General features: G+C 40.3%; 2 protein-coding genes across 3 annotated transcripts; one reads left to right on the top strand and one right to left on the bottom strand.

Annotated features, from left to right (window-relative positions):
- Positions 1-674: 674 nt before the first annotated feature.
- On the bottom strand, positions 675-10,728 carry incenp (inner centromere protein). Of its 2 annotated transcripts, XM_030426946.1 has the most exons (21): positions 10,525-10,728; positions 9,186-9,334; positions 8,961-9,071; positions 8,196-8,851; positions 8,053-8,095; positions 7,853-7,922; positions 7,603-7,735; positions 7,438-7,477; positions 7,207-7,294; positions 6,972-7,112; positions 6,565-6,582; positions 4,839-4,948; positions 4,637-4,757; positions 4,432-4,542; positions 3,370-3,536; positions 3,098-3,218; positions 2,800-2,907; positions 2,524-2,559; positions 1,709-1,771; positions 1,446-1,596; positions 675-1,216 (listed from the first exon to the last, which is right to left on the bottom strand). In XM_030426946.1, exons 2-21 carry the CDS (start codon positions 9,323-9,325, stop codon positions 1,041-1,043), a joined length of 2,604 nt encoding a protein of 867 aa, XP_030282806.1. In that variant the 5' UTR covers positions 9,326-9,334; positions 10,525-10,728; the 3' UTR covers positions 675-1,040. The 2 variants fall into 2 exon arrangements, with proteins under 2 accessions (XP_030282806.1, XP_030282807.1); XM_030426947.1 differs by lacking the exon at positions 6,565-6,582.
- Positions 10,729-11,431: 703 nt separating this feature from the next.
- LOC115587021 (uncharacterized) lies at positions 11,432-14,351 on the top strand. Its single transcript, XM_030426570.1, has 5 exons — positions 11,432-11,799; positions 13,102-13,200; positions 13,524-13,726; positions 13,865-14,023; positions 14,160-14,351. The coding sequence occupies exons 1-4, from the start codon at positions 11,583-11,585 to the stop codon at positions 13,973-13,975; spliced, it is 630 nt and encodes a 209-aa protein (XP_030282430.1). The 5' UTR covers positions 11,432-11,582; the 3' UTR covers positions 13,976-14,023; positions 14,160-14,351.
- The last annotated feature ends 2,774 nt before the right edge of the window (positions 14,352-17,125 follow it).

Below are 17,125 nucleotides of genomic sequence, written 5' to 3'. Positions count from 1 at the left end.
GATGAGATAAAAAAGTCACATTTATGGGATTGAACACTGAAATTAGGAGATTAAAAAAAAGGGGTAATAAGTCATAAAGAATCAAATTTTAAAATAACAAAATGAAAAGTAAAAATTATTTGATGAAGGTTGTCTTTACCTAATAATAATAATAATAATCAGCCATAAGATTGGGTCTTGGGTGCAGTTGGGTGTTCCAACAGGACAATGATAGCAAACACACAACAAATGTGATTAAGGAACGACTAAATCAGGCTAGAATAGAGGTTTAAAGTTCAGCTAGAGATCTAGATTTTTAGAAGACATATAGTTAATACATTACCCAAGTGAACTTGGTCTACTCGTTACATCACAGAAACATTAGAGCTGTAGAAATCATTGGAACTTAAGACTGCCATGATTTACATTTTCTATACAAGTGTATTTAAACTTTTAACAACCACTGCAGATACATCAAGTTTCCTATGTCAAGCATATTTCTTGTGGCGGCAATTACTTTTCTGTCAATATCTCAAAGTTTACTGAGACAGAGGTCTAAAATTTCATGCCAACTTACAATCCACTCAAATATGGTCAATAGAAAAAAGTGATCAATCCATTTAATTAGCTACAAATTGTTACATAAAGTGTCTTTGACACACCTTAACTTGTCTTCAAACTACACACACACACACTTTTGGCATAATCAACCATTTTATTGCATTTGAATAAATCCCAGACATGGGAATTCTGCTATCATTTACAGTCAGTACACACAAAAGAAAGTTTTTACTGATCATTTGGAAAAAAAAAAACCTTTCATATCCCAGTGGGTTATAATACACACCCTTTTCCAGTACAAGTAAAAGCATCACTTGTGTATCACTTTGAATCATGATATTTTACAGACTACTAACAATATTACTAAAACACAGATGCCTAAAACCATAAAAACAATTTAATATATAGAGAAAAACATGTTACTTTATTGGACTTTAACAGACTTTAAAACAAAATGAAAACTTTATACAGCAAAGTACATCTGTATCAGTGTACAGACTTTACTTGGATCCCACTGGAGGTGAGTGCCACACAGCAGAGCTGGTGCGTTTAAAATAGCGAGGCTTCTTCTTGTAAAAGATGTTTTCCAGTTTGGGTGGTTCAACTGTTCCGAAGATAGAGTCTAAATCAGGAGGGTTAAAGTACTGCTTCATAATTATCTGCTGCAGATTGTGACCTGGACGGGGGAAAAAATTAAGAAGAATGTCGAATGAATGCAAATGTATTTCAGACATGTGAAACCAAAACAAAACCATAATAATGTTTTCAATTAAGTCCAAACAAAATGAGAACAGACACCGAGATACTGGCAAAATATGTCTGGACCCAACTCTGCAGCAGTTCCGCCATGTTGTAAAAACTGAACGTCATCATAAGAAATGATAATTTTATGAAACCATGCCCACCTTCTGCCCAGGATGGAATTGGTTTCCTTGGGGCAGACTCGTCATCAGTAGAGTCGTCACTGTTTTGGTCCATCCCATAATCTTCGGCACTTTTGGAGATCAAGGGTTTGTTTCCGCCCTTTGGAGTGATGACGTACGATTGTGGTGATTTCTACAAAAGATAAAAACACACACTATGAGGATGTACTCTGGTGGAAACTTAACAGTCAGGTTTTTAGAAATTGATTAAATACGTGTGTAAAAAATACATTATTTCATTTTACCTCAATATCCACAGTCACGTTTAGGCCTCCACCTTTTCCTACAGGCGTGCTCATTACAGAGCGCTGGAAACAGTAAGAAGAGAAGTGGTCAAAATATGTCTTTCACCGCTGCTGAGAAGGAAATGCACTTTACACGTTTGCAAGACCTCACAGATACACTGAAGGCGTCTTGTTGAGTAACACTGAATTTAAACATAACTTTTTTATTTTTATTTTTACAAAATATCTCCAAAGTGCCCAGGAAAGACAAAGCTCCCATTAAACAGCAAAGTGCTATTAGATTCGGCATATTTACTTGTTTCCTGTAAAATCAAGAAACTAATGAAGAATTTGTCGCGGATGCTGATTGGCATTTGCAACAGCCAATAGTGCAGAATGTTTGTTTATCCCCCACAATCCAGTTTTACCCAACTTAGTGAAAAAAGTAAAAAAAACTTTGTGGACTCATCCGGTATTTAAAAATTGATCACAAATATCGTTTCGTTGCTGAATGCAGGATGAGTTATCAACTTTTTTACCATTTCCCAGAAAATTACAAACTCAAAAACAAATTTAAGTTGGGAAAATACACAAACTTTAAAAACAACATGTTTTGTCATCCTTGGGCCAGACGCTGATGTACAGGTGATTCAAAGAAATTAAAAAATAAAAACTTACACCTACATTGAATTGATGGGAACTTTAAACACATTCAGGTTAATAATTTGTGTGTATTATCATGATCACTGAATACTTACACCTACATTTTAATAAAATGTTTCATTCAAAAATGTCTCAATCTATCAACATTTTAGTGACTAGGCTGCGATTCTTACCTCGATATCCACGGTCGCATTCAGCACAGCAGCAGTCTTGGGGGGAAAGAGTGAATATTGAAATTATATTTAGAGACTTATTGAAAGTGTTCAAGAGCAAAGTCTGTAGATAATAAAGCTAAATAAACAAAACCTACAAAAGCAGATGATATGAGAACATGTTTTGTAATTTAGATGAATCTCCTCTTCAAACTGACAATAATTAACCTTTATGTCAGCTTTTGCTTATTTTCAGCTGTGCAGGTCTATCTAGCCTCAGTGTAAACTGTAGATTACCTGTTTAGCAGCTGCAGCAGCTTCTCTCTGTTTAGCAGCTTCTCTCTCTTTTGCAGCTTCTCTCTCTTTTGCAGCTTTCTCTTCTGCAGCTAATCTCAGCTGCTCCTCCTAGTGGGAGAAAAGACACATTAAAAGCTGGCCAGATGAACAGCCAAATGAACAAACCCAGAGCTACTGAAGCCTGAACAAATTTACTTCATTAGTGAGCGGACTACTTATCCACACACATGGAGGTAAACATGACCATGTTAACAAGGTTATATGGAGGTCTAAGCATCTTTCTGGATACATTTCTTACCAGTTTTCTTCTTTCCTCAAGTGCCTTTCTCCTTTCCTCCAGTTCTCTCCTCTCCTTCTCCCTCGCTGCTCTCTCCAGCTCCCGTTGTAGAGAGAGAGCTTTTTCCCTTTCCACACGCTCCCTGACAGACAGACAGACAGACAGCAAGTCAGTACAACAAACCTTGGAGTGAATAAACATTGTTCTTATAACTTCATCAGTGCATGTTTATTTCACACTCTGTTTAGACAGTTAATTCAGTTACTTGGGTTTATAGAGAAGTTATGACTGACCTTTCAGCAGCAGCCAGTCGTTCTCTTTCCAGCTCTCTCTCCCTCTCACGCTCCTGCTCTCTCTTCAGCTCAAGGGCTCTGCGAGCTTCAGCCAGCTTACGAGCTAACTGTTCCTCCTCCTCTGCTTTCTTCTTGGCCAGTGACTCCTGCTGCCGCTTCTCCTCCTCCTGGTAGAAACAAAAAACAAAGTTAAAAACCCACACACACATTAGAAAAGCGTATTTGCAATATTGTGCATTTAAGTTACAAAAAAAATCTAGTGAGCAGTGTAATAGGATTGTGTTCTGAGCAAGTCCGTCATCAGCATGTACAGGATGAAAATGTCAATGTGCACTAGGGCTGTCACTTTTTCAAAAAATCAAGTTCGAACGAATTTGAAGTGACATGCAACCCGACAACACCACACGACATTAAGCTCCAGTTCCATCATGAGATCCCAAAACGATATGATTGCATATAAATCGTGCTATCTTGTCGGTGATGGCATTTTTACGAGCTGTTGGCAAAAGGCCTGCTGAGGCTGAATGTGCCGAGTAGTAGGCAGTCAGACGACGTTGTACACTCACCTGCTAACGTTAGCTTACGAGGTTGTAAGCTAGGTGAGTCCGCAGATTTGTTGTTGTTGTAAAGTAAGACAGCTGCTTTGTCCAAAATACTTCCATACACTACTTCTCAGATGGTTTGGTGTTGCGATTGTCCGCTTGGGACGGCTTTGCTCGCTAGTGTCTTCCATTTTCGTAGCAAACAACATAATATTACTAGCTGAATTGATAGGTCAAGGGTCAATAGGGCGTGCAATAGGTCAAGCTGATACTGAAGTTTTAGCGCGCCCTCTGTTGGGTCACAAGGCGAACTACTTCAAACGGTCTGTTGCGCTTATTTGTTGCGTACATTTTGAATTCGAATAGGTCATTACATTTGAATAAGAACTTCTCCCCCCACTTTCGAACGAATATTCGAATTTCGAATAAAAAGTGACAGCCCTAATGTGCACCAAACTAAGAACAGCTACAGGCAACAGTGAATGCAGCATAAATAACTTCTAAAAGAGCATCGTCTCACTGCTTGTTGTATCTTCTTCCTCTTCGCCTCGTCTTCCAACTTCTTTTTCTGCTCGAGCTCCTCTTGGCGCTTCATAGCCGCCTTCTTCTTGGCCTTCTCCTCTGCCTGACGCTGCACCAGGAAACCCATCAAGGATTAGACAACATTGTTGAATCAGTTTTAAGATTGACACACAGATTTCAAAATCAAAAAATGTGGTACATACCTTATCATTTTTCTCATCAATCTGGGCCATTTTTTGTTCAATCTTCTTTTTCTTTTCCTCCTCCCTCTGCTCTTCTTTTACTTTGGCCTCAAACACTCTTCTTAGCCTCTCATCCCTTTTCCTGCAAAACATGGTCATAGTTAAAATAGAAAAAATAATATTCAATTAATAAACTGTCCAGTGGGTGCGTAATGAGGTTAACCTTTTAAGCTCATCCTGTTTCTTTTTCTTCTCCTCCTCCATTTTCTTCATTCTTTCCTCCTCTTGCTCCTGTTTCTTTTTAAGTGCTTCCAGTTTGACACGCTCTTTAGTCTGAGAAAAAAAAAGAGAAGACAAGGATTTTGTTTAGCTGATGTTGCCAGAAATCAGCTAATGCTGATACACTGCAATAGGTGGTAAATGCAAAAAGAATCCAAAGTAGCAGTGTGCTACTTTGTGCATTTGTGCTGAAGCAGATCATCACTTCCCTGGAGCAGATAGATGAAGCAAAGATCCACCCTAACTTCACCTAAAGACTTTGTGTTTTTTCCTATCAAATTTGCTCTAACACTGCTGAACTGCAGAGATATAGTCATCCTTTGACCAGAGATCATTAGCGTCCAAACTACTGTGTGGACAATTTCAACATATTAAGAGAATTTAAGCAATCCTTAAGGCCTACACCTCTCAAAGATGAGCAATACTCATCAGATAGATTGTGTGACTCAATACATGGCTACTGTCATGTCTATAGCCTGGTTATGACATCAATCCTGAATGATCTAATCACAACTGGACAATTTGAAGTCTGCTGATTCACACCTGGTTGATAGAGCAATATAGCTGACACTTTTTAAACTGAAATAAACAACTATTTGTATTGATGTAAATGCAGAAATTTTCAGGACGGCTCGAATGACTTAGAAATTGCAGTACTCATTCTGCAAAGTTTGTTATGTTTCTCCTCACAAAACTCTTTTAATCATGCAATTTGTATGGGAGACTTCCTCCCTGACACTGCGTTGACTAGTTTAATGGTTAAATTAGCTTGAACAGACAGCGCTAAGGTCTGCTGCTCACAATTTACATTAGAGTGAACCAAATCAGGCAATCCATTCTGTCTGTTATGGCTTCTCATTATTCCAAAGACAGTAGAACCAGGTCTAAAGAGCGCCTGTGCTATTAAATGTAACAATTAATTCTATTCCTAAACAGACACAAAGCAGAGAAACAGCAACAAATGTCCAAAGACCAACAAGAGTGGCTGAATGCCATTTGATCACAGAACAAGTCCCCCTTAAACACAAACCCCGAATCCTTTAAAGGAACACTAATAATAGTTCCCTTGACATCTCTGCACAGTAAATCTTTTTAAAGTGTTTTAGGTAAGGCTTCTGGTTAAGATGGATTTTTACTTCAATTTCTACTTCTGGTCAAATAATGCTTCAAAGGCGACAAACAGTGAGTTACTAAAGCCATTAGGCAGTCTGAAAGATTGTTAGATTCAAAGATGGCAAACAATGAGAATTAGTGACCCGTGGGATGAGAGAGACCATCAACCAACAAGTGCAATTTGGGGTGGTGTTGACAGTACCCCTTTTTCACCAGTGGACCATGCAGGGCAGGGCTCAGTTATGGTGACGTGGCTTTGGTTTTCTTCATGCGTGTCTGTCTCTGTCAGAGAGTCTATTCTACATAACATTTAACTCTTTATGTGATTTAGACCGAAATTTAGCTGCTCAGGTTCTCACTAGAGCCCTAACTTAAAAGAAGTCTTTCTAAATATTCAGCTAAAGAACTGTGGTGAGCGTTGATTTCAGCTCAACATTTACATTTAAATGTGGAAGTGTGAAAGGGGCTTGTGTGGTAAATAAGGAATATTAGTTACACAGTGGGATATTAGACACCACCAAATGCCCACAACCAACATATAGTGCTTCCACACTTACCACTATACCAATGCTCAACTGGGGAGGGGAAGAAAAAAAAACATCCAATTAAGAGGACTATAACATTTCTTAGATTATTTAAAACGTGAGTCACATTACTACTACTACTTATTTTTAGAATATGCACTGTTCACTCTAAAAAAGTTCAGGGTTTTTAGGAATGCACACAACTGAAATTATAAGATGGCTGATAAGCAAAAATCCCCATGACAAGTTATGCAGACACAATACTATTCATTTTCAATAACAGCAACACCACATGTCTGTTTTGGGACAGTGGAGTATATTTAGGGAGTCAAGATGCCTCAAGCCGATCTAAATCTTTGTCCACCTTTGCCTAATAATGCTGCATTGTTGCTCTCATTCAACACAGCGCTGCTTTACACTGATGCAAGGGTATAAAGTACCTTCGGATCAATCTTCATAGGGGTGGTGTGTTTAATGAAGGACTTGATAACGCCAGTGCGGCCGAGGGTATTAGGAGTCATCATCAGCATCTGATTCTTCTGCACAGTTTGGAGGAAAGACCTCATGTTGGGTCTGATGGCCTGTATTATAACAAAGGAGAGGGTGTCAACTGAAGGTACATTCCCATTTTGACTAATTTTCCATTTCTTGACTTCAAGATTTTTTGCATCTTACACTTTGACTTTTCTTCGGAGGAGAGAACCTCTTTGTGGGACTTTCCTCTACAGTATCTGGTGCTTTGCGTTTGGTACTCTGGCGTGACCTAAAGACATAGAAATAATACATTTTAAGACAGAATACAGGGTATATTTAACAGTCAACACATTGATATGGCTTTAGAGCTTTGCAGAAATTGTAGTAAGCTCCCATCTGTTATATAGGGCAACTAACACACAGAGCACTCACTTCCGTCCTGACTTGGAAGACCGTTGCTTCTCAGCGACGACTGGAACACAGACACAAATGTGGATTTAGCCCACACAAGTTACTGCTAAAACTGTTAACATTCAAAAAGAACTAATAGCTAAAATCTCAACAACACTCAAAAAATAAATTAGAGAGTGCACACACCTGTTCTGCTGTTTGGCGTGCTCATATTTTGCTCAGTGGTAAACAATGATGGAGGTGCCAATTTGGGAGAGTTTGCAGCCACAGATCGAGTAATGCGTCCAATAGAAGGATTTACGCGCTGGTTAACCTCGATCTATATTTATTTAAAGGGGAAAAAAAACAAAACAAAAAAAACGTCAGCTGACATACAAATCAAAGGATAAGTTGAATTCAAGTTTGACACTTTTAATACACAATGACATACTCATACCTCTGGAGTTTCTTTCGATTCTTCAGCTGCAGAATTATCCTCTGTATCAGCAGTTACAGCTTCATAATTGCTATAGCAGTGAATAAATTCATATGGGTAAGAAACAAAATGACAATATCATGGCACAATTAGCAATCACTTTTACACACTTTCAATATAACTTGATGTAAAACTATTTTTGGTGTTTTCCCATTACTTACGCTTCTTTATCCTCTTCCTCTACAGAGTCCATGCAAGCGTCCTCTACAATCAGAAAAAACACCACAATTTAAGATACAGATTTTTGAGAATCAAAGAGTGTAAGAGTTTGTCATTCAAAAACAAAATATGACTAATTCATCACCCTCAGTGTTGCTGCTAGATGTGGAGTTGAACACGCGAGACACCTTCCTCTTGAGCATGGAGCGGCGTGAGGCGCGACGAACAGATTCCTGAGTCATACTGTGCCGCAGACCAGCCCGCGAGTGACGAAGCTTGAGGGAGCACCGTACAGAGCTCCGTCGTGAGCTTTGAGCTGCACCAGCGATGGCGATCTTGGCAACTGTGCGGCCAGGAGAAGGCTCCGGCTGGAGAGCAATCTCAGCAGACAAACGGTCTGTTGGAGAGATGCTGACAACAACTTCAGGTGAGGGTATCTTAGGTGGAGACGGGTCTGCTTGAGAAGTGCTGACAACAACCCCAGATGAGGGTGTCTTAGGTGGGGTGCTAGGTGCATAGTCTGCCTCCACTTTTGCATCGTTCACTGCGTTACTTTTGTCCAGCTCCTCGACGAGCTCTGGCTTCCTGTTCTCCAACTTCTCAGTTATACAGTTTCCATGAGTTGACTGGCTCACTTCCTCTGTCACCTCAGACTTTGTTTGTTTGTTTTTGCGAGTGGTACGTTTAGGCTGTGTGGTGGTTTCAGAGGTTGAGGCCTCGGGAACAGACTCTTCTTCAGCAATGAAGTTCAGTGATTTGACAGAAGAACCACGAAGGTTGCTGCGCTTTCCCTTTGAAAATCTGAACAGGAAAAGAAAAATTACTTAGAATAACAAAAGGCATCATTGTTTAAAATGGCTCAGGTCGAATAAATTCTGCATTTACTGAAACGGTAATGAAGACATCAAACCTTCGCCTGGCTTGATTTTCTTCCTGACGACCCAGAGACACACGTTTCCTGCGACTATTCTTCTTCTGTGATGGCGTCTTTGGCATTAATTCTGGTTCAGCATTAAAATCTCTGAAATACAAAGAATCAGCTTCATTAGTAAACCTTAAAACATTTTGAGGTAAGAACAATAGCTCGTAAGGATAGAAAGGAAAAAGAGAGGTCATGATATTAACTCAAGCTTACCTCGAGAACATGCGGTTGGCTTCCTGTTGGATCTCCTCAAGCCAAACCACATGAACATTCTCAATTTCATTGGCGAATTCTTGAGCTTTGCCATCAAACATTTGCATGAGGGACCGCACAGATGTTAGTAAGGAATTCATGTTGACGGCCTGAGGGAAAGAATGCACCGTTACATCAGGACAAGTTTTAACAGACTTGACATGACCATTAAAAACATATTAGGGCCCATAAAGACGGGACTAGTCCCTATAATGTCTGCTTGGACATTGTTTTTTTTCGCTTTGAACATGACTATGAGGCCCCCAACCAGTCATCTTGTGCATCCAATTACGTTTTTAATGCATCATGAGCTTACCAAAAATGCTGGATTAAAGTAGGCAGAGTCAAAGAACGTAATAACATCCCATTCACAAAACTGCTGAGGCCATTATTTGCAGAAAGTGTAATCTTTATGGAGAGACCGACAAATTAAAATTTTAACGTCAATTGACACCAAAACATGCTTGCTTTTGATTCTTAACGTAACATAGTTGAAAGATGTATCTATGTATTTCACTGTAACATCACATTGTCCGTTTAATCAATTGTTCTCATGTACAAAAGGAGGCCATGAGGTGTGCGACACACCCCTATAGTGTTATGAGGTCAACTATCTTCTAACATTACAAACAACTCGACTAAATAATCAAAATGTCGTCACAGTCAATTCTGGGTAAAATCATCCCAAAACACGTTTCATATTTTGCTTTGCAAAGTTGGGCAGCTGTATAAGTTCGACTCTATCCCTAAATAATAATCACAATATTGAGTTATAATGTATTTCTTTGTCCTGGATTGCCAGATCCATTTTGTCCATGCGATGTCTTTTTAAGTGCAATCTGTGCATGCGCAATGTCATTTTATTTTAGTGGACGGTTGATGGGCCTCACGGCAGCTATTTAACAATATGGTCGTCAATCACATTTGGTTGTCTAGTTCATTTCATTTCACAGCAGCACTGACGTGTTGTGGTGCAGTAAAATCACAGTACTTTCATAACGTTATACGCCTAACATTAACACAGGCGCTTTGTGATGTGACAGAATTAGGTAACGTTCCCCAGGTAACACGTTAGCTTAGCTCAACTGCAGTCGACGAGCTCTCAAATAATGTTCAGTAATACCCAAGACTGCTGTAACAGCTACTGTAAGACACGACATGTTAAATTCAACCGACATGTTGTCGTACATACGTCTGTCCATAAAGCTGCTATAATGTTCATGTTTAACAACGGTGTGAACCAGCTAACACTAACTAGCTAACGTTAATATTGTCTTTAGCGTCAATTAAACTGCGTTACCTTTGTTATCCGGGTTTCTGAAGAGGGATTACGTGCTCGTTGCTCCGCTATTTAATTTTAAAGCTAAATCAATCGCATATTGACGAGAAAATAAAATGCACTAAAATGAAAGACTTCCCACTTCGCTTTACAGCTCATGTGTAAACTCCGAGTGATACTCGGTGGGTAACTGCAAACCTCCCCGCTGAAACCGTTTAACTTGTTCAAAACTTCACCAGCCAATCCTGACCCGAAGCGCAGTGACGTTCCACAGGAGGCGTTCGAGTCTATGTTTGGGATCATTCACATGGGCGGAGCTAGCCGTTAGGAACAATAGCAAGTAACAGGGCGGAGTGCTTAACCAGTCGACCTTTGAGGATGAAACGAGCAACCCCAACGGAAGTGTGGGGCGGGGTTACAGCGCTGCTCAGATTTAAATCAACCAATTGACATGTGGCAGGATATGCTCAGCTCCAAGTACAAATACAGACATGTTTATCTCCTGCTCTTTCAGACATTGTGTCACAAAACATGTAGAAATGTAACTTGATGTGCCTTGAAATCATAGTGTGTAGGTTTAGTTTGAGAGGCATGAACTGTGTTTTTTATGTATCTGATGAACTCTTTAATCTCCAGCAGACTGCAGGACTGTTGCTGCCTTCCTCCTCCTCCAGAAAACAGGATATTTGAAGCCATCAATCACACAAAAATATGGAGGACCAAACCTGACATAAGTATAAATAAATAAATTAAATAAATAAATAAATGCATAAATAAATACATAAATAAATAGATAAATGCTGAAATAAATGTATAAATAAATAAATGCATAAATAAATACATGCGTAAATAAATGAATAAATAAATAAATGCTGAAATAAATGTATAAATAAATAAATAAAAGTATAAATAAAAGAATAAATGCTTTTTATTTATTTATACATTTCTGTTCACCTACCCAGATAGCAAATCATTTTGGCTCTTTTGTGGCATATATCTGGCCTCTTTCGGGTTGTTTTGGCAAAGGATTATATTTGTGGGTCAGGTTTGGTTTTGTTATGATCTGCCATAATAAATAAATGGCGCAATGTTATTTTGGCCGAGTTTTGGCTTATATCTGGTTAACCAGCCAAAAAGGCAATGAGCGGGACCATAATGTTTTTGAGCGCGTTCGCATTCATGATTTTACGGGAGTGCTTTGGCATCCCTCTGGCTTGCCAAAAGTCTGCACAGAGACCGGCAACTTTTTAACGGTTACGAGAGATCGCACATCATTTCTCGGCGTGATCACTGGAGGTGAGTACATGTTTTCCTTCTCTCCAAAGTCGTTTGTTGCTGCTAACCACAAGTTTAATGGTTTTGTTTGATCTGTTCGAGACGCGAGTCATGTACGCAACTTGCATTTTATATAGCCTAATGAATAACATGACTGGCGGAGGTTTAAATGCATTTTTGATCTGATCGTTTGTGTAGGCTAACGTTAACGTTAGCCTACACAACGCTAGCTAGATGATGATGAGGATAATTAAATCGTCTCTGAGCGCTGGTGGCGGTGGCCCTGTTGTGGTGGCTGTCAGATGTGTGTCCGAAGCTAAGTAAATACAGCCCAGGCGAGACGCGGGGCTCTCTCGAGCGGGGCCGAGTTGGCTAGTCCCGGCCGCCGAGCCGAGTTGACGGCGGTGGGCTGGGCTATATTTTCTTAGCTTCGGACACACATCTGACAGACATGGACGCGAATCACAGCCCGGACGCACTGCCCGCGGGACTGACAAATATTTATAGACGGACAAGCAACAACTTAATTAATCATCATTTAAATATTTTATTTTGAAAATTGACCGGATTCTCTCGCCTTTTCTGTGCCCGACTTCTTGTCTGGTACGATCGGGTCTATCCAGCTTTCAGATAGGTGCATATGTTAACCGGTCTGCCTGGTCTCACATCTCGCGCTCTGGAGCGCAGTGCGCGCGCCTGCAGCGCTTCAGATCGGTTCAGTTCTTTTTTTCACGCGAGCCGCGAGCGCCGAGACAGGAAGACGGGCACAGATAAGGCGAGAGAATCCGGTCAATTTTCACAATAAAATAAATAAAATGATTAATTAAGTTGTTGCTTGTAAAATGGTAAATGGTCTGTATTTATATAGCGCTTTTCTACCTGTAAAAATGACATGTGTGTGTGGAAAATCGAGTGAATACGAGTGGGCGCGGAGAGAGGAGGAGAAGTACCCTCCCAGTACAACCACCCGCGCACAGCTTCCGCATGCAGTGCAGTGCGACCAGGGGGTCAGATAGGTTATCAGATTACCGGTATATTTGATAAAACAGAGATTAGGCTACTTGGCAGGATTACATTTTAAACTGAGCATAGCCTGCATACAAACACAGGTGTATGTCTCCCACAATATACACTCCACCTGTTTTTGTAATTATGTGAACATGTTTTTGTTGGTTTGTGTTGCCATGGTTTTGTAGCAGTTAAAGCGGAGAGAGAATAGTTTAATAAACTATCTGAAGAATTTTGCCTATTAGTTTGTCTTATAGTGTTATCGATCACTAGATAGTTACAACTTGGAGTGAAGTTAGTTCATTGTTTTTTCAGAGCAGCAGCAGAGCAGCAGCATGGCAGAAACAGCAGCAGCCCAGCCTATCAGTCCACCCTATCATGGGTACATGAGAGGCTGCAACCAAATGTGTGGAAGTAAGTTTGAAGGGTGCCTTCTTCCAACTGTTGTCTTGAGATCTCTCTATAGGTTTTTTATGGGACTTGAATAGACTCATTGATGGCCACTTTAGGATCATATCTGGTTACTTTTTACTTTTTGGTGTTTTAGGTCATTGTCCTACTGAGATGACTAATAACCTTGCATTATACCCCTTGATTTTTATCAGTCTTTAGATTTCATAATGCCATGTACACAGACAAGGTCTCTGGTGAAAAAGGGTCCCAATATTTTCATCCATGATTGTACATGCCTTGATAATTTAAAACTACCCTTTTGAACTAGACGATTCTTTTTTCAGCTCTTCTGAAAGAAGTTCTTGTCAATCAACAAATTCTGATGGATCAGCAAAAGAACATAATCCGAATGATCCAAGACATGCAGAGATCCACCAATGCTGTCACAGGGATTCGCACCACTAACGTATTTCCCTTGAATGATAAGCCTGCCCTGTATGCTCTTGAGAGGGATCTAGGAAGTCAACCAGACCTCCGTAACAAACTGGTGAGCTGTTTTCTTTCTTATCTTTCTGCTTTCTTCTTTTCTTTTTTAAATTTATGGTTATGCCGAATAGATGATGGAAAATGGGACTCTTTTATTTTGAATTCCTAATTTTGTTGTTTTTTTCTTTTTGTACTTTAGGTCATCACTCTTGGATTGGTGGGAGGGGCAACAGTTAAAGAAACTGTGTGGCGCATTCTGAAGCAGGCATCAAAAATGATCTTGCGAAGACCATATCATGGCGCGGCCTGAATGGGAAAGTGCCGTTTGAAAAGCTCCACCTCAGGGCAGTTGTGACAGGTAAGGATTATCCTGCACCCATGTTGACTGATTTTATTGTATTTATTATTATTATTGTTATTGTTATTATTATATTATTACCAGATTAAGTTTTTCTGCTGAATTGTTTTTCTTTTATTTGTTATGTCATTTTCAGATGCTGTCAGACGTAACCCTGTATGCATTGAAGCCACTGATCTGAGCATCGCTGATGCAATTAAACGGTGGTTCTACTGGGCAGGGGATAGGGAGGGGGGGAGGAAAAATCGGCTGCCAGGCGCCAGCCGGCCGACAGTATAAATTTGTGTTAAAAAAAACAAATGTCTTAAAATTAATTGATGAGCAAGAGACACCAGAATAAAAAAAATAAAATAAATCTATTGTCTTTTTGTTTCGTTTTTTATACATACAGTTATAACACATAAATAGCACATGAGCCTAGGATACTAGGACATAGTTTCCACATGTATAAATGAATGAATAAATGAATAATTAAATAAATAAATAAATAAATATATTGTGGCATCACTTTGGTTCAATTATGGTATCCTTTTGGATCAGTTTAGGCTAGTTTTTGGCAAGGTTATGGGGTTTTGGCCTCTCTTTGGGATAGGTCTGGCAACACTTTGGAATTCCAAAATCCCTTTTGGCTCACTTTTGGCTGAGATTTGTTTTTTTCTTGGCATGCCAGAGTTGGGCCAAATTTGGGCCGTACATCATTCCAAAGCTTATCCAAAATGGCAAGCCACATTTGGTCCAAATTTGGGCCATAAACAATTTGTTATCTGGGTACATTTATTTATTTCTGTATTTCTGTTCACCTACATGTATTTATTTCTGTATTTCTGTTTGCGAGGGTCCCAGATGTGGTGGTGTGGTTTGAGAATCCTGTTTGGACAGCCATGTCCGCTAACCAGGAAAAACATTCTGCTCATCGCTCCAAGTCATGGCTTGAACACTTCTATCCACACGGAGAAGCCGGGGCTGCGACTTGCAAACCACTGCTAGACGAGCGCTACAGAGCACAAATCGTCCAAAAGTGCATGTTGTCGGTCTCATATCTTTGTCGTGAATCTCTGTACTCTTAAACAACTCATGTGTGGAACAGTATTAAGCATTTGTTCACGCCGAGCGACTCGAGAGCGGCGTGGACACCGCTGTTAGCAGTTAGCTGCTAGTTAGCTTTTAGCTGCTCGCTGTAGCGCTAAGAGCGTAGCGTCCAGGTTAACTGTTGATACATGTTACCATCGAGAGTGAGATAAATGTCTGGGCTTTCCTATGAACCATTGTCGCTACTGGTGTTTGTATCACAGGTTGATCTGGACGTCTCACGATTTGCCATAGCTGATTGACTTGACGCTGAGCTCGGGCTGGATGTCAAAGTACTCTGCAGACTGTTTGACCAGCAGGCTGTATGACAGTGTACAGTTTTCACACCGACTTAGCTTCAGCTTAATAACGATGTATGCGGCTCGGAACGATGGCTTTAAGCGACCATTTGAACAGTGCGGAATGAAAAATACCAGTTGATGACTGCCGGTGTCACAAGGTAGCCTGGACGCTGCGCTACAGCGAGCAGCTAACAGCTAACATTAGAGCTAAAAGGGGTCTCCACTCCGCTCTCGAGCCGCTCGGCGTGAACAAATTCCTCAGCCTGTTCCACCCATGAGTTATTTGAGAGTACAGACATTCACGACAAAGATATGAGACCGACGACATGCACTTTTGGACGATTTGTGCTCTGTAGCGCTCGTCTAGAATACACATATACATGACTTGGAGCGATGAGCAGAATGTTTTTCCTGGTTAGCGGACATGGCTGAGGACCCCTCTCTCTCCAGACGGGATTCTCAAACCACACCACCAGCACACCTGGGACCCTCGCAAGTTAAAATGAACGCCAGTCAAATTCATAACTAAACCAGAGCTACATGAACAAATGTCAACAACTGCAGCTAACAGTTAGCTGAGCGGGCTTGCTGGTAGCCAGCAACATTCCTGTACAGTGTACAGGAATCAGCGCTGCTAGTAAGGCAGAAGTAGTAGACCCTCATCGAGCACACTCCTGTTATGGAGGACCAAACCTGACATAAGTATAAATAAATAAATAAATCCATAAATGCATAAATAAATACATAAATAAATGCTGAAATAAATGTATAAATAAACAAATGCATAAATAAATGAATAAATAAATAAATGCTTAAATAAATAAATAAAAGTATAAATAAAAGAATAAATGCTTTTTATTTATTTATACATTTCTGTTCACCTACATTTATTTATTTCTGTATTTCTGTTCACCTACATTTATTTATTTCTGTATTTCTGTATTTCTCTTCACCTACATATATTTATTTCTGTATTTCTGTGTCCATGTGTAAATGAGGAGGTAGGAGGTCCTAACCTCAGTCAAGAGATGATTGGTTACAGGAGTGTGCTCGATGAGGGTCTACTACTTCTGCCTTACTAGCAGCGCTGATTCCTGTACACTGTACAGGAATGTTGCTGGCTACCAGCAAGCCCGCTCAGCTAACTGTTAGCTGCAGTTGTTGACATTTGTTCATGTAGCTATGGTATAGTTATGAATTTGACTGGCGTTCATTTTAACTTGCGAGGGTCCCAGGTGTGCTGGTGGTGTGGTTTGAGAATCCCGTCTGGAGAGAGAGGGGTCCTCAGCCATGTCCGCTAGCCAGGAAAAACATTCTGCTCATCGCTCCAAGTCATGTATATGTGTATCTAGACGAGAGCTACAGAGCACAAATCGTCCAAAAGTGCATGTCGTCGGTCTCATATCTTTGTCGTGAATATCTGTACTCTGAAATGACTCATGGGTGGAACAGGCTGAGGCATTTGTTCACGCCAAGCGGCTCGAGAGCGGCGTGGAGACCCCTTTTAGCTCTTATGTTAGCTGTTAGCTGCTCGCTGTAGCGCAGCGTCCAGGCTACCTTGTGACACAGGTTACCATCGGGTATTTTTCATTCCGCACTGTTCAAATGGTTACTTAAAGCCATCGTTCCGAGCCGCATACATCGTTATTAAGCTGACGCTAAGTCGGTGTGAAAACTGTACACTGTCATACAGCCTGCTGGTCAAACAGTCTGCAGAGTACGTTGACATCCA

Source organism: Sparus aurata, chromosome 8 (genome assembly GCF_900880675.1).
Source record: "Sparus aurata chromosome 8, fSpaAur1.1, whole genome shotgun sequence".
Lineage (NCBI taxonomy): Eukaryota > Metazoa > Chordata > Actinopteri > Spariformes > Sparidae > Sparus > Sparus aurata.
Note: the sequence above shows the minus strand (reverse complement) of the source record. Positions and strands in the feature narration are given on the sequence as shown.

Excerpts from the sequence above, each read along its gene's own strand:
- incenp (XM_030426946.1), bottom strand. The coding sequence starts at position 9,325 with ATGAATTCCTTACTAACATCTGTGCGGTCCCTCATGCAAATGTTTGAT. Across the intron at positions 7,478-7,602 it reads CACGCCAAACAGCAGAACAG|TCGTCGCTGAGAAGCAACGG; the intron begins GTGTGTGCACTC and ends TCTGTGTTCCAG. Across the intron at positions 4,543-4,636 it reads TTGATGAGAAAAATGATAAG|CGTCAGGCAGAGGAGAAGGC; the intron begins GTATGTACCACA and ends TTCCTGGTGCAG.
- LOC115587021 (XM_030426570.1), top strand. The coding sequence starts at position 11,583 with ATGGCGCAATGTTATTTTGGCCGAGTTTTGGCTTATATCTGGTTAACC. Across the intron at positions 11,800-13,101 it reads TCTCGGCGTGATCACTGGAG|AGCAGCAGCAGAGCAGCAGC; the intron begins GTGAGTACATGT and ends TTGTTTTTTCAG. Across the intron at positions 13,727-13,864 it reads CAGACCTCCGTAACAAACTG|GTCATCACTCTTGGATTGGT; the intron begins GTGAGCTGTTTT and ends TTTGTACTTTAG.